Below are 17,566 nucleotides of genomic sequence, written 5' to 3'. Positions count from 1 at the left end.
AGAATATTTCAACCAGAAGTTGACTCATACCAGCTCTGACCGAAGCTCCTCTTCCTGTTGAGGAATTTTTTTTTGCACTGGCTACTAAGTCAGGGCTGAGCGCTGGGGTATGTGCTCCCTGCTGTTCCCTCTCTCTCTCTCCCTCTCTCTCTCTCTCTCTCTCTCTCTCTCTCTTTCTAACGTTCCCCGGTTTCTGGTTCCTCTCCAAAAGGTCTTGGAACTGATGCATTTTTATTACAAATCAAGTCTCATGTGATGAGAGCAACGTCCGTTGATCTTTCCCTGCTAATTCCAGTTATACGTAGAAGGCTGAGGCTGCTCCTGGAGCTGGAGAATGGAAGAAACGCAAGCTGAATGAAGGAGATCTGATAGATCTGCTAACACCATAGCTACATTATCATTTTATTGAGGCTATACTGTATCAGGCATTAAATGGCTCAACATTTCAAAGGATACACACATGAAGTTGTAGTACAGGTACAGGTTCAAAGGGATTTCCTCTCTGAAAATGATTTCATTCTTCCCCTCTTGCAAGCTTATCTGACATTTTTCTTCTTTCAATATATTTCTGAAAGATGTTGGATGAACTATCCATTGCGATACATTGAATACACTGGAGAAGACAGCTGGGTTCAATTCAGGTCCTGGGGTTTTTTAATAAAAATAAATAAAAAAAAGTTACAGAACATTATTCTCTTTCTGTCTGTGGTTGTGCAGAGTGTGTCCTTTTTAGGCGGCGCTCTGTCCGGTTCCTCCTTTGACTTTCTAATTAGCAAAAACACAGTGAAACACAAAAGAGCAGCTGCACTAATTGCATTGGTTACTGCTCGTAGCCCATTATGCAACACAGACTGAACGAACTCTCGAATCAGAGTAAGTTTACATTTTTTTTAAATTTTTGTTTAATTATTTTTCCCAAAACCAACTTCTGTGAAGGAGACTTTTTCTGTTTTAGTTCTTCTCTCCTGCTCTGTGTGGAGAACATGCAGCAGAGATAGGACAAAGTGGTGATGCAAAATAATGCAGTTAGAGAAATACCAATAATCACCTGAACGAAATAATATAGTTATTATAATGCCATCATCACCTATACAAAGAATATGGTTACAGAGAAAATTCAGCTGTTTTGTGGTGTGTTTAAGGGATGATATTTGGTATCGCTGAATGCCAGATTATTTATGAATAAACATGGGAGTTTGTGCTGTTGTTAGGGTTGATTAGCATGTGAAGGATCAGAGAGCCCCCGGAGATTAACTGAGGAGAGAGCTCTCTTCAGGGAGCGTTGTGGTCTGTGCAGTTGCTTGTTTGTTCTGTGATTCTGAGGCTGAGAGGGAGAAGAAAGAACCAAAGACAAAGCAAAGAGGATGTGAACAGAGTCATTATCTGAGGAAGAGCTTAAGTGAATTGAGTTTGTGCTTGAGCCAAACCAGAACTAACAACAGCCACCCACAGACACCAAGTGGCAATCCAAACCCCCCTCAGCAGCATCAAAGGGCACCACAGAGCCAGCACGGGGGTAGCCCCCGTCTTCACATCACAGGAAGACTCCCCTCTTCTATCGGACAACACAAGCAACCTCCTGCTCGTTTCCGCAGATGTTGATGTTTATCTACTTTCCAGCTCCTTGAAGATGATAGACATGAATATGTCATTTTCTTTTCTTTTTCTTTTTTTTTTTTTTACAGATGGTTAACAACCAGAATTGGTTGGCTACCAGGCAGTCAGGACTGCCTTTTTACACAAAAATTGAAAGAACACAGTCGGAGACAAAGAATTGCCAAGAAACTGACGATTTACAGCAAGTTTGAAAGGCTCAGTTCTTTTAGAGTGCTTTCAGAGAATCAGAGTAGCAAAGAGGGAGTCATGATTGCCTTTAACGAACACACATGTACACACATACATAAAGAATAACAATCCCCCCCAAAAAAAAAAAATCAACAATACCAAAAGTTTTGTGTTTTAGCAGAGTGAAGGCTGTTCATCTAAAGTGGCAACAGGAATTCATTTCAAAAGAAATGGCACAGTCAGTGGAGCCGCTCATGAGGGGAAAGTATATCAAGCCGTGTACAGTTGTGACAGTGCTATACCCTTTAAGCAAAAAAAAAAGAGCCATAATGTCCAAAATGGAGGGAGCTATTGTAGCTTATTTGCTGCGTTGCACCTTCCTCCCTCTGTCTGAGTATAAACTGCTCCACAAATGAGGAACGGTTTGAGACAGAAGAAGAAATAAACTGTATGAACGTCTCACATTAGCGACTTTGAAGGGCTTTTTCTTCCCTCATCAGCGACTCTTTCTTGAACGAAATGATGCAGGGTCTTGACAACAAAATGCCAAGAGGGAGTAACAAATGAACTTCACTGTGGCACTTTCTGGTGGTTTGGGCCCTAATGATGAGAGGTGTTAGAGAGAGGGTTTTAATGGCCGTGTTCTACACCTTTATGAATATGACTGGACATTAATTGTCATCTCGTAGCGAAGCAGCTAATGAATGGGCCACGGGTAATGAAGCATGAATGGAGCAGCTGATGCCAATCATCCACTGCAAAATCTACTTTAATGCCCCTGCTACAATACTCCTTTTTATTTCCCTTCGTAGGTTGGATCCAAGATCTGAAGTAGACCGTTTTCTGTTTGCAGTCATAAGAAATGTTATCTGTCTTTTGTTATCGAGAGCACCTAATGCTATAGGTTCACTGTGCCCAAATCTTGTATGCGGGACGTGTTGAACAGTGAGAATGTAAATCCAGTGAGTGAAATAGTGCTTGGATGCAGGAAATTGCATATGTGAACACGCGTGGAACAAATGTGCATGAAAGACATTGAGGAGCAAGAGCCAACGCAGGTTTGGCTCTTAAATTTATTGCTTCGGCAGCTGTGAAAGAGGGCTTTTATTATTGTGTGCCTCCTGACATATTACTAAGCCACTAGGGGGCTCTGGGGAAGAGATTGCATCGTAACCACTACAACTTTACCACAATGAAATATAGGTAATTCCCCAACACAGATTTGCCTTTAATTTATCTTTGTGTGCTTGTGTGAGCAGGCATGTGTGGGTTTGAACATGTGTGCGCTGGAGGTGTACATATGTGTTTGTGTGTGTGTGTGTGTGTGTATGTACAGTCTATAGAGCCTACAATCCATAACAAGAATGTTCTACCTTGCCCCTGATTTGAACCCCCTACATCATGCCTTATTGTCTTCTACTTCTCCTTTCACACACACACGCACTGCACACACACTAATCGGGGCCAGGCAGCCATTGTAAGAGGCAAAGGTCTGCAAGGCTGTTTGATAGCAGATTATGTTGGCGTGTCAGACCAGGGACCAGGCCACACAGTAGGTAGTCACATGCTGAATCTACACACACACACACACACACACACACACACACACACACACACACACAGTCAGAGGGAGGAAAACATATGCAACTACACAGGCATACTCTCATAACCTCAGCACACACCTTTCTGAAGCCAGGCCCTCAAGGTCAGTCCTGTTGTTGCAAGCTGATGAACAACTCAGGTGGTTGAATGTGGCAGCATAGCAATTAAAGGTGGAGGATGTGATTCTAATCTAATACAGTTTTGGATAAATTGAGAGAATATCTCCTCATGGTACCCTGTGTGCACACTGAAAAAAACCCAATGGTCCTGCACAACCCTGGCTCTGTAAATGAGAAATAAATAAAGTGGCTCACACCAAGTAAACACATCTCTATTCCAGCCAAACAAGGGGTGTTCGTGCTTGTGTACATGACAACAGGGGAGAGAAGAGGGGAGATGGGGGAGATAGGGTAAAAGGGGCAGTGGGACGGTCAATCTGGCATATGCTAACGGATAGTGCCAATTTAAGGATTACCAGGTGAAGGAGAAGGAGCAGCCTACCCTTTCATCGTGCCGGGCGTTTTCTGTGGGTTTGATTGGGACTGCAGATGATAGATCGGCGGCAACGTTAAGGCGAGTGCATGCACAGTACTTCGCAATGTCGAGAACAATAGACGGATGAGGAACAGCCCAAAGAGGGGAAGTTTAGAAAAACAAAAAAGAAGTGTTAATGTCAGCAAGGGCAAAAAACTGTGTAAACATCGGTGAAGCTTTCTAATTCAGCAGACTACACAGTCAGACTGGGAAAGAAATTCAACCATTCGCTTATCTGCTGGGACTGGCCCACACCACGAATGACAAACCTTGGATGTTTTTGACAGTTTCAGAGAGCCAACAGGTCAGTATTATTTGTGCCATTTGCTAATGTTTATGATAGCTTTCCCCTACTGGTTAGTTGCAGGTGCCAGTGTCACATTTGTGCGTCTGGTAACGTTTGATTACTTGCCCATGGACATTCAGCTTGCTCTCTAGTTTGCCAAGATATGTTGTTGGTGGTTGACTGCAATAGTGGGAGAGTTGTGAGTACCGCTGTCTGCAGCTGGAGTGCTGGCTATGGGGAACTGTCTGGTTATCTCTGCATGTTAGCTTTGCAGCAGCAACTATAGCTGCAGTTTGCGCTATATTATGGTATTTGTCCATACAACGTGCAGAGGGTTTTATAACCTAAGACCTAAAAGTTTGCTATCACTGTGGATTTATTTGGTTGAATGCATAATTTGAAATGCTACGCTAGCTACCATTACCTTTTTTGTATGTTTCTTGTATGAGAGAGCTCTGAATGGAGGGCTGTATTTGTTTTGCTGTGGAGTTCAAATATCAAATCTTTGTCCAGAATCAGTTACTCTACCTTTAACATAAAACCAAGTAAGGTCTTAAATAAATAAGCCTCTGTTTTTGATATCCAAGCTGCAGCAGCTGACTCTGTACTTTCAGTCCTGAGACACACAGCTGCAGCACAGCCTGTGAGGGGTTTAAATTTGGGGGAAAATGTTATCATTAAGTTTTGTAGCGGCTGGCATAACTCATGACCAATCTTATCATCACCGCTTTTACTTCTCTGCAAAAGCTGTGCACTCTGCATTTCTTGATGAGAACAGTCTTCAGTGTAGCTGCCACAAAAGCTTCTACCAAGGGGAACTTGATGTCCTTGTGCAGGAGGTGCAGAATCGGCACAAGTAAATACCCAGCACCTTTAAATTAAATTAACTTGGGGGGAACGATAACGCTTTTGCTTACCGTGGTGTGGTGGTCCAAGGAGAACCGTGGCACTGTTGGAAACACTTCAGTGAAAAGCAACACAGACTCCGTGGTATAGACAGTTTATGGTGCGATTGGAACAACCACAAGCCATTCATGATGCCTATAGAGGGTGAAGTCAACATTCACACCACAACCGCACATGAATACAGTGAAATAATTTATTTACAGTATATCATACGCTGTATATCCCATTGAGTGGCATGTAATTCATTCGATTGTTTTGTAGGCTTTTCAATAAAGACTGGTCACGTGCACATGACAATACCATAAACCACAGGCTTATTCTATGAATCATAAGCTGTGTGCCTTGGGTCTAAGCAGGTGGGAAGTGCAAAGTACACAAACGCTTGACATCAAAATTGCACTGTGGTGCCTGATAATAACTGACAAACCCCCACTGCGCCTGTCCTAACAGTCAAATTCACAGCAAGTCAATGAAAAAACAAGCACGTGGAGGTGAGAACACAGCCTGCTCATGCATCCAGTAAAAACACCACGCCACTAAAATCCTGGCTGTGTGCCATCACAAAATGAGAGCACCTAGTCTCATCTATCTTTTGACAATAAAAGCTCGATTTATCATTTAAATTCATGAATGTTAATTCCCCTGTTACTCTCGGAAAGACTTGCTGACTCAAACCTTTGACCATTTGGAGCCATTTGCACATTAAAGCTAATTTGAATCCATGATTGAAGTTTTTGTAAAATTGACTTGATCATGGTAATTGTTTATAATATAATTGTTTTTTTTATATAAAAATATAGTATATAATAGTTTTATATGAAACATACAGTCCTGGGTGATGCACGCGTGCTTATTTGTTACAGCTAAACCACAAAAAGAATTACTGTATATCCTGCAGTCAGGCGTCAAATCTTAACGTCTAACAGTTCAACAGTGAAGTTGTCAAGCTTCAGAGAAAATGCCAAACAAATGCAAACTGAATGCCACAGTAAAATGTACAGGTGGTAAGATCAGACCATCCGGCCCGCCTGTACGTAATATTACTCTGATATTGCATAAATGCTTATAGTATTGTGTCAGTACCACGAGTCTAAACTAAGAACAACAAAAGAAGTTGACTCTGCATTGTTTTTCATGGTAGTGCAGGAAACTGAATCATATTACATCATATTTTCCCCTTTTCTGATCATTCACTATCATATCATGTTTTAAGTTTATTCAATCTTAAATAGGTTAAAGTTTGACCCCTCAGCCATAAAGAACAAGGTAGAAACAGGGAGGAGGATGGAACAGCAAAACAAACAGAGAAACAATACATTGGATTTGAGCATCACACCGTGAATGTGTCTGTCACCCGCAGTCTGGAACAGTCGTCTCAGTCAACACTTTCCACTCAGCCAGATATTCAGTCAACACTTAAAATCAAACAACTAGATAACAGAAATGGAATTTAAAATATAAAAAAAACACTGGTGCTGGATGGTGAATGTGCGTTTGTTAAAGCAGCGTGGGAGGATAATCGCAGTTAAGGCCGCTGATCTCCAGGTGTTAATTATTGTAACCTTTATTCATCTGAGTGAAGTTTACGTAAACGCAGTGACACGAGGGAGCTGCTGGCTGCAATGTCAGTCATCCACTACGCTCATCAGCACTTTGGCACTGGATGGTCACTGTTCACCTCCCCTGTCCACAGTTCTGTCATTGAAAAGATCAGGACAACATCTTGGATGGGAGTGATATTTGTCATTGTTAACATTTTGATATGTGTCTCACTTTTATTTTTCAGCTTGCAAAACTATTTGCATTGTGCTGTTTAACCCCAACCCCCCAACCCCCCCCCCCCACCCCCCCAACGGCAGATTCAGTGAGGTCACACCAGAGACAGGACCGTGAAAACCGTTGCGTTTTGGTGGCTGTGATCGTGTTGCACGGCTGGCACTGTGCACAAGAATAAAAAGCAGTCGCATAACATTTGCGTCCAAGAAAATGACCTCTGTCTGACCTCTTTTATACTGCTCCCTCTCTCTCACACCCACATACACACTAAGAGGTGCACACACACACACACACACACACACACACACACATGGTCTAGTGGTGTTGCTGATGTTGGCACATTTGTGCTCTGGGACAAGAGCTGCTTCATTGGCACTGATTACCGCTTTATCCTTCCCTTGCAAACACCAGCCAACATCACCCTGCATACCAATGGACTACACCAACCAGAGAGAGAGATAAAGGGGAAGAGGGGAAAGGAATGAAGAACAAATATAATAATAGCACTCAGTAGAGCGAATACCTCCGCCTAGGCCAAACAATCCCACACATGTCTGCGAGGTCCAGATTATTATCTGGATATGCACCAAAATTGTACAAAGTAATAGACGTTAACACGAATAATATATCTGATTTTTTTCATCGTGATCCAGATATTATTTCCTGTGAAACTGACAGAAACACAGAAAAATACCCTACATCGCAATGTTTAGGAAAGTGATTTTTTATAAAAATCCTGGATCTGCTCCTTTAAACTTATCGAAACTTGAATTTAATGGTCTCTTCCCCGGCCCATGTCCCGTCCCTCCACCAAGTTTGGTGTTAATCAGTTCGGTACTTTTTGTGTAATCAAGCTGACAAACTAACAAACCAAACGGACACGGGTGAAAATGTAACACAATGAGAGATGATAGGGAAGCCAGTATGGCAAAACGCAAAACAAAAAAATAATACGTAAAAAAAAAACCCAAAACAATACATTTTGTCATATAAGCTGATATCAAAATATCACAATATAAATCAGGTCAATGTTTCCATTGAGCTTAAAATTTCCCTGAAAGCAGATTCAGAATTTGAGCGATGGCTGCGATTCGTATGAGTTGGAAACAAGAAATCTGTTTTGATTAAATACATTTTACAAAAATAACCAAAATATTTACTCTTTTCAGTATAAATCCTTGAAATATCATATCTCATATCTTGGGCTTTCATGTTGTCCATGCCACAAAGTATTGCATAAAGTAGCGCCACATAATAACATCTTTCCTTTTTTTTTTTTACCTTGTTCATTTATATTGTTCTCTTTCTTTACATTGCAACCAAATGGGGTATTTCTGGGTTTGGGAGTTCAGGAGTTATTAAGCAATGTTCCCTCTTCACAGTTTATTGTAATTTCATACTGTGAAATTGTTTTGAGATAAGTATGTCATTTCTCTTCACCAGCCCCACAATAAGGGTTTTAAACGCGTTTAAAAGGCATAGCAAAGAAAAAGAAAGATAAAAGGTTACACTCGCAGCGGTTAATAAACCATATTTGGCGAGCAGAATCTGGCCTGATTCATGCCACTGTACCTTTTAGTTAACTACATAGGATCAAACTAAACCATAATTCTCTTCTGTCAGTTCAGTACATAAAGGGAATTCAGCATGTCGGCCTTTCGCTGCACGCACACAGGTCTGTGGAAGGTACAAGTCTTTTCAGAGGAGACTGACTGTAGCAGCATTAAGCTGGAGATGGGGAGGAGTTGAATACGCAGACGTTAACATTCACGGCCACATCGATGGGCTTCTGATGTATCAGACGATGGCCTCCTGAATGAGTCACAGTCCGCAGTCTGAGGAGAGCTGATAAGACCTGACGGAAAACCTGCTTTTCTGTGGGGGACAGATGGAGTTGGAACAAAACACATGACACACACACACACGTACAAAACCTGGCCATACATACACACACACACAAGATAGAGATTTGAGTGAAATAATATCATATAATAATATTAAAAAAGATAAAGAATATAAAAGAATAATATTGTGAAAACATTGGAAGATCCTGTCTGCCACAGTTGGTAAACAGAACACAAATATTACAAATACTTTATTCATTGAATTACTATTGAATGTTTTTTGAAGAGAAAAAGAAAAATTGGAAATGTAAATAATGCCAAAGTCTAGATAAACACTGACTGTTACATATTGTGTAATTTGAACAGATAAGTAATCTTTCAGTCCAACTTTAAAAAAACAAAACAAATAAAAAACATAATAAAACAAACATTCATCCCTTTTTTTTAGATGGACATTGTTGCACAGAGACAAACACAGTACAAGAGATGAAGCTGTTATGTATCACAATAGGAGGACCAGCTGTATTTGGAGAAGCATGGAGAGAGACTTTTGGAAATGGTGTTATACAGAAACACTCCTGCCAATTCAATCCTTCATACTGGCAAAGGGAACGTTTCGTGACCAAACTATTCCAATTTCTTCCCCTGTTGAATTGCACGATGTCTTGGGACAGCTTGGTGCCATATGTGACTGCCTGGATGCTTACTGGGGTCTTTCAGCCAGTGAAAGACTCGACTGTTTAGACATTACTGAACATCTCTATTAAAGCTATACTGGTCCAAAACAGCAACTTTAGGCAGGCACATGCTTGGCCTGTTTCTGAACGCTCCAAAACAAGAAATAAAACCTTTATCATTTATAGCAGTGTCCACCATCTGTAAGTGTCTCCTACCTCTCGCTTAGGAAAACAGACGGCGCTGTAACATGGCAAACATCTTCCATTTATGACATAATTAATATGCTGGAACAGACTAATTGATTTCCAGTTCGACTTTTTCCATTTATCTGGTTGTTTATGCTGTGATTTGGGCCAGTGGTTAACTTCATACAAAAATAAAAATGAAAGGTGCTGACAGAAAGAGAGAGAGATGAGATGGAAATAGACTTTAGCATATCTCTGGAACAGCAAGATTACAGTTAAAAAAGTCCATCTGAAAGATACTGTGTCACACTGTACTACACAGGGAGCAGGGTGGTAACATAATAACATAGCATAAAATAACAGCATAGCCTAACAAACATAACATATAACAACAATATAACATAATGCATCATAACATAGCATAACATAACATAACGTAACATAAAAACATAACCTAAGGTAACATGACATAACGTTACATAATGTGACCAAGATAGCATGACATGACATAAAAACATATCAACATGCCCTGAAATAAGTGTATAGAAAGAAGTGTTCCTGTAAAAGAGGGGGAAAAAACGTTGTTGTCAGTGAAACTAAAATGGTTACATAAATTACTATTTAAAAAAAAAAAAAAAAAAAAAATCATTTCCATTCATTAATGCCACTAGAATAGTTCCAGTGTAGAGTTTATTCTTTGATTGCTTATTATACGGTTTAACCAAGCAAAGACACTGAGCTCCATTGCTCCCCTTCCCCACTAAGATAAAGACTATGCTCAGTTCAAGGAGAAATAACACCCCAGGGGAAAATGATGACTGTGATTGTAGATATGATGATGATGTTGATGGCCACCATCTGCAGCACCTAAGCACCTACAATCAAAGCCGTAAACAAAAGACGTGCTGGAGGGTATAATTGTTTTTATACATTGTTTTCCGACAAAGATGGAATATGACTTTTTTTTTTTTTAATGTTATAAATACTGTGTTATGCAAATGTGCGAATATATAGATTAATTAACATCCACTCAGTATTCAATAAAATTTCTTTTTATTTATTTATTTATTCTGACTAATACTTGGCAATCAAAACACTTGGCCAGTTTGATTGTGAAATGCATATCCATGGGGGGAAATAAATTACAACAACATTCATTCCAACTATATACACATGTGGCACTGCTGTGAATAATTGTCATCCAGCATTTACAGAAGTGTCATTATGTACCGTGACACACACACACACACACACACACACACACACACACACACACAGGAGGTAATTGTGGAGTAATTGTTGATGCAGCTGCAGCCTTCATAGACACAGGGCTCAGCTTCTCTGCTGCCTGTTCTCTGCTGCTCTTTACTTATTTATCACAGAAAAACCAAACACTAATTTAATTCAAGGTGCTGTATATTCATTTGCACAAAATGCTATTCAGTTTCCGTTGGGGGAGGGGGGGGGCTTTTGTGGTGGCTCTTCTCAAGACTCTGTCGCAACTTTTGTCAGAGTGAGAACCCAGAGAGCACTGCCTCCAAGGAGAATGAATACACTGCAGGAGATGTTAATGGTTATGACTGAAGGTGCGCCACCTCGTTTCTCCACCGCCATGTGAACCGCACCTCTAGACTCAGACTTAGCAAATATCAGTCACCCCATCTTGAATGTCTTTTAAAAAAAAAAAAAGGCCATTGACTCAGACCTGATCTGAGCAGAGTTGATACTAATGCTCAATTTCTGCCTGACACTGCTCTGTAGCTGACCCTGCTCTCTGACCTCCCCGAAAAGGCACGAACATAAAAGATTATTTCTCCCGCAGGGATCAATAGAGTATCACAAAAAGGCTTACATTGTATTTTCTGCTAACATGGTTTTTTTTTTTTTTTTTTATTTCTTTATACAAGCAAGAAAATATGAGAGTTATAAAGATGTGTTGATTTAGAGGATAGAGTTCTAAAATACCACCAACACACTGAGTGATATGCAGCATGCAGGTCTTTAAAATATTGAGATGACATTTTTCTGTGTGCTGACATCAGCTCTCCAACACTCCCCAAAAAAAAAAAAAAACACAGCAGAAAATCTCTCCTCACTGTTTATTTCTGTACCCCACTCCAGCAAGTTTAGACATAAGACATGCACACAAACACCTCTTGTGCTTCAAGGGGTTTATGACCTGACGTAAAGCCCTTTTCTCCACAAAAGACGCAACCTTTTTTCGTTTGCATGTGTACAGTATAAGTCTCCTCACCCTCCATAAAACTGTGGTCAGCGACGACCGAGAGGGACTTCATGTGAGGGGGGGGGGGTTACAAGACATCACAGACAGAGAAAGACGGATGAAGAGAAATCTGACATACAGCGGTGATGGTGAAGTGTATGTTGTGTTCACAAGTGAGTCAGTCAGCGCGAGACGCACAGATGCACTGATGTTGAATGAATACATTGGTGCGTGCAGCTGAATGTGTATGTGTCAGTCTGTTTTATCTGCATGGTATGGCGCTGCAGCGTATATGATTTAGTTAGTAATTAGGGAATAGAGACATATCCAATTATTGGGGTTGTGAAATATCACCCTGTCTCAGTAGTTATTCCAGTACTGTCTGCACCCTGCCTTATTATTACACCAGCTGCATATATGATTAGGTGTGTGCGTGTGTAAAAGAGAGAGAGGGAGAGAAAGAGAGAGAGAGAGGGGGAAAGAGACAGAGAAAGAAAGCGAGGCAGAGCGAGTACAGCATATGTGCGTGTGTCCTGGAGAGGCGGCGTCTACAAAGGAAACTCATTTCTGCTCATTGTAGATTATAGGTGGCAGGACCACATGCCCACAGGAGCTGCAGCCAAACCCACTGCTGACAGTCCCATGACACCTTGTGTGTGTGTGTGTGTGTGTGTGTACTGTGTGTGTACTGTGTGTGCATGCGGGCCTACATACAACATCTCGTACATATGTATGTGTGTATTTCTCCCTCCCCGTCTGACTTCAAAGTACATGGGTGTGCACAGAAAGGTGAGGACTACATCACAAACAACCTCTGCACATAAATGAAAAAGGCCAATCAGTCAGGATGCATGCACGTCCTGCTCACTGGTGAAAGTGAAAACAACATAGGAGGACATGGGTGCATGGATGACTGTTTGGGGAGGGGTGGGGGGTGTGTGTGCACAATCCTATCTCACCTACTGAAAAAGCCACCGGGGACTGTTCTATGTCAGCAACTGGAGAGCTGCTATCGCCAACCATCTGGGAGAGGAAAGAGAGAAATACTCTGAGGAGCTCTCCGGATGCTGCCAGGAAAAAAAGAAAAGAAAAAGAAAAGAAAAATATGAACAGATTTCTGATGTGCAGGTAGACAGACAAAAATAGTCGCTCCATAGAGAGGGCTCTGATATAAACGGCCAGATGACTATCTGCTCTGGGCAGTGGTGATGAAAAGAGAGACGTGACTGCAGAGTGTGGTTGACATAAGTGTACTCACATTTATCTTGTGAGCACTGTATGCGAGTATACAATATATTATGCATGCAAAAGTGAGTCACAGGCTGAAATTCGATATGCATTTCATTTCAGTCATATTTTGTTCCTAGACACAACATCAATGCAAAGTAAAATGTGACAGAGTTTGTATTAATCTCCCTCTAGACTCCTTTCTTTTGTTCCTACCTTATACACACACACACACACACCTGCATGCCTCCAGCCCCTCCCTTCAGTCTCTGCTAGGCTCACTCCCCACCCCGCTCCCCCCCACCCCCCCCCCCCCCCCCCACACACACACATATAGTGACAGCTATGGAATAAGTGTAGTGAAGCAAGTGGAAATGATTTACAAGTTACACATTTGAACCGAAGGACAGAACCTGCTCGTGTATTCAGGATGGTGGAAACACATTTGTCATGTCCTGCAGCAACAGTGTGCCTACGATAAGGACGCAGTTTTTGGAGCAGTTTTGAGATAGTAGAGATGTTTATTGCGCATCAGGAGCACAATAAAAACTCCACGCTTCCCTCGTATGCTCCTCTTGAGATATGCAGGCTCTTATCGCTGATGACTGCTGCCTTGAACTTGCCTATAAGGACTCCGCTGATCATGTAGAGAATTCCACAGCTCTCTGACAACAAAAACCATGCCAAGGTAACAGCCGCCTATCGCCGCTGGCCGCCCTGCTCGCGACCGATTGGGTCGTCTGATTGACTGGCACGTCCCTCCGCGGCTCCCATTGGCTCGGCTGTAATGGTCCCCGTGACTGCGCTCCAGTGGAAGCCTGTGAAGGCGGAGCGCGGCGGCCGAGGCGGAGCTCTCCTTGGTACTTAAATGGAGCTGGCGGCTCAAATAAGTGAAAGTACTAGCACACGCACGACAGCCGGAGCGCCCCGGTTCGCGGTGCGAAGAGTGAGAGACGAGTGTGAGAAGAAAGAGGACGGAAGAAGAGAGAGAGGGTGAGCAGGGGACCGTGCAGCCCTCTGTACCAATGGACCATAAGGATATTTAACCATTTGCCCGGGGAGCGCACAGGTATCCTCCTTTTCCTCCAGTTTCTTTCCGTTGTGAGCCGTGCGTAAAGACACACCAGTGGCCTTTATTTACGGTGCCTTCTCCTTCCTCACTCTTTTTATGCAGCAGCTGCCATCCAAACACTATTTTTCCCCTCTTTTCCTTTTCCTTGCTTCCTCTGCATGGGAACAGCAGACTCTTTTTACATTCCACTGGAATTAATGATTGACTAATGGGTGTGAGCAGAGCAAGGGGCAGAGGATCATTGATTGTGTTAGTGTACTCTGTCGGCTCAATAACACAAGAGAGCTCCTGTCCCTCTCTGTAGGTGACTGCTGAGAAGTGTTGATTGCCTTCTTAAGCCTGCTCTCTTATCAATTGTCCAAAGGGATTTAAATGCAGCCAAGCGTTTGTGCTCAGTGTGTGGCGCCTCGTGAAAGTGAATATTGCTTGCCGCTGCATTTTACTCTATTGACACCCATCTCTCTATCTCTCCCCATCTCTCACCCTCTCTCCCCATCCCCTCTCAGACACCGCAGTCCATGCCTCTGCCTTGCCAGGTCATTGATGGGAAATCAACTGGATCGGATCACCCACCTCAACTACAGCGAGCTGCCCACGGGGGATCCGTCCGGGCTAGAGAAGGACGAGCTTCGGGTCGGCGTCGCCTACTTCTTCTCTGACGAAGAGGAGGAGGTGGACGACCGCACTCCGTCTGACTGCGGCTTCACCAAGGACCACAGCCCGGCCGAGGAGGGACCCTTCTCGGTCAGCGAGGTGGAGTACTCTGCGTTCTGCTCCCAGGAATGCATCTTCTCCAAGCTGCGGGAGAACGAGGACTTGAATGTGTACTCGGCCAAAACTTTGCTGACTATGTGCAAACCGGGGGACCTGCTGGAGCTGGTGGCCACCGCGCAAGCCCCCCACTGGGCCATCTACGAGCAGGACGACCAGGTCATTCATCTGCACAAGGGCGAGATCCGCAAGGACAGCCTGCTTGAGATCAGCAACGGTCGCCACGGGAGGATAGTCAACAATCGGTACCGGTACCGACCGCTTCCTCCTGACCTGGTGATGCAGAACGCGGTGGGACACCTGGGCCTGAGCAGCGACGAGATATGCTGGACCAACTCGGAAAGTTTCGCAGCCTGGTGTCGTTTTGGGAAACGGGAGTTCAAAGCCGGGGGAGAGGCGCACTCAGCGGAGCAGCAGTATTTCCTCAAAGTGCATCTGTCTGGCAGCGGGGTGCACACACTGGTCTTTCGCAGCCTGGAGGACATGATCCGGGAGAGGAGGCGAGTGGACGCCAGTGGAATTCTCAAAGAGCTGTCTTTGGTTAACGGGGGCAAGGAGTGATCAGGGATTCCGTTTGATATCCTCTCCCTCCAACCCCCCCACCCCACCCCACCTCCCCCACCCCCACCCCCAGCTGCCTCCCTCTCGCCAAAGCGCAGGGACGCACAGTTTTTGCGCACACACAAACGTACTCGCACACACGCACACAAGCACACGGACGCACACACATGCAAGGACCTGTTGGTTTTGGACTGTCTGTCTTGTCAGGGATGGACCCCGGGCTGCGTCTGGACCACAGGCGCTCTGTGGAATTTCCATCAAATTGCAGAGTGTTGAAAACTGAGAGAGAGCGGCCATATAAACAGACAACGCCCCTTCAAATTAGAATTCGTGCTGAGTGGGACACACGATTTCTACTAAACCCATTGCCCCGAACAGCGAAATCACCTGTACGACAACCCGCACATAGCGCACACGGCTCGGTTTGGTTTTTCTGTTTATTTTCTCGGGAAAATGGATTTGGCCCCTTCTCTGCATAGGGCGCCTGCTGCGGCAGACCTGACGGTGAGACCGGGAGAGGGAGAGATGGGGGGGGGGGGTGAAAGATAGGATCTGGGGTGGCTCTCGAAAAGTCTCCCTTCTATTTTTTTACTGTTAGCTTTAAGACCGGGACTGACCATAACACAGATCCAAGCCACTAATTCATAGACCTCTGACAGTCCCAGATGGCTACGCAGTTGCCTAAACAAAGCATTTTGGCTTGTTCAAGCTCCCCTTTTTGCCATATCAAGAGTATTGTCATTTTCACAATGCTGTCATCCTGATCCACGGCACTGGATGTATGTGTAAATTGTATTCATATATTGATTTCAATTTGAGTCCCTTATTTTTGTATTTAAGTTTAGTGGATTAACCCTGATCTCTTTTCTTGGTTCAAATAAATGGAGGTTGAAATATGAAAATAATCAGTTGGTCTAGCAGGTGTTGTTTGATCACACATGTACAATAACACACCATTTCTCACTCTTTCTCTCTCTCACACACATACACACTGGGATGTATGAATTATTGATGTTCTGGTGCCTCCTGACCTGCCTCAAGCCAAATAGGCTTCATATATCTCCACAGTATTTGGAGGCAGTAAAATGGTCATCTGCATCAAACCCATAAAGGCTTTATGAAAAATCCATATGGGATCTGGGAGCTACAGTATATGGGCAGCTGTATAGAGTCAATGAGAACATGCAGTATTTGGCCACAGGCCACATTTCCATGTGTGGGTTTTACCCTGTTGATGTTTAGGCTACACATCCACAGGCATGGTGATCTCTCCTGATTCTGTGTTTTTCATTCTTCACAACAGCTCTACTCAAAGTTATGCTGGCTTCTCAGCTCATATTTTACATCTGCATTGTGAACAAGACGTCCTCCATATAATGCTTGTTATGAAGAAACACACTGTGTTATTATGGCACCTGTGTTGTATCAGTCTGCAGTGGCTTTATCCCTGGATTGATGTTGCTGCTCCTCTGCTGTGAGAGTCATACAGCGCCTTGGCTTGTGATCTGTGGTAGTATCAGTGGAGGTGGTATCAGTCACCTCACTAGTGTAAAGGCGTCCGTCTCCCCTCGCTTTGCTTATTACCTTTGCTTAATTGAGTCTGAAAGGACCAGAGAGCAGATTCATGGAAATGTTTTGCTGTAATATGTCTCTTTGTTCAGGTTGCCAGCTTGCTGCACTTGAGATTAATTTTTGACTGTATACAGAGGTGAATGGCCACTGTGTGGAGGTGAAGAGGTTTTCAAAATGTTATATTGCCACTATACAGCTTGTCTGGTTGAATCTTCACCTCTGAGTACTTATGCGGTCGTAAATAACAAAGCAGTTGATTTAGTTCAATCCAGCTGGAGAGGCGAGTGAGACAAAGACTTTGTGTTTGTGTGTATGTGTGTCTGAGAGAGAGAGAGAGAGGGAGAGGGAGCGAGTGAGGCAGAGAGCATGCTGGTAAACCAGCATGCATGCTGGGATTTACCATGTGTGTTTTTGTCTCTGCTGGGACTGATTTTGTCTGATGTAGGTGATGTTTGTTCCACTGACAAGTTCAATCAGACACAGGTCTCCTGTCCAGTGGTGTGTGTGTGTGTGTGTGAGAGAGAGAGAGAGAATGCGCGCAGA

General features: G+C 43.4%; 1 protein-coding gene across 2 annotated transcripts in view; it reads left to right on the top strand.

Annotated features, from left to right (window-relative positions):
• The window catches only part of lratd1 (LRAT domain containing 1), an 81,519-nt gene extending 65,163 nt beyond the window's left edge, over positions 1-16,356 (top strand). The window contains exons 1-2 of one of the 2 annotated variants that reach the window (XM_056363362.1): positions 13,472-14,116; positions 14,626-16,356. In XM_056363362.1, coding sequence (XP_056219337.1) covers positions 14,663-15,451 — 789 coding nt within the window. In that variant the 5' untranslated portion in view covers positions 13,472-14,116; positions 14,626-14,662 and the 3' untranslated portion in view covers positions 15,452-16,356. Of the gene's footprint in view, positions 1-13,471; positions 14,117-14,625 lie in introns of those variants that run through there. The other variant, XM_056363363.1, reaches the window with a different exon arrangement.
• Positions 16,357-17,566: the final 1,210 nt, after the last annotated feature.

Source organism: Seriola aureovittata, chromosome 19 (assembly GCF_021018895.1).
Source record: "Seriola aureovittata isolate HTS-2021-v1 ecotype China chromosome 19, ASM2101889v1, whole genome shotgun sequence".
NCBI lineage: Eukaryota > Metazoa > Chordata > Actinopteri > Carangiformes > Carangidae > Seriola > Seriola aureovittata.
Note: the sequence above shows the minus strand (reverse complement) of the source record. Positions and strands in the feature narration are given on the sequence as shown.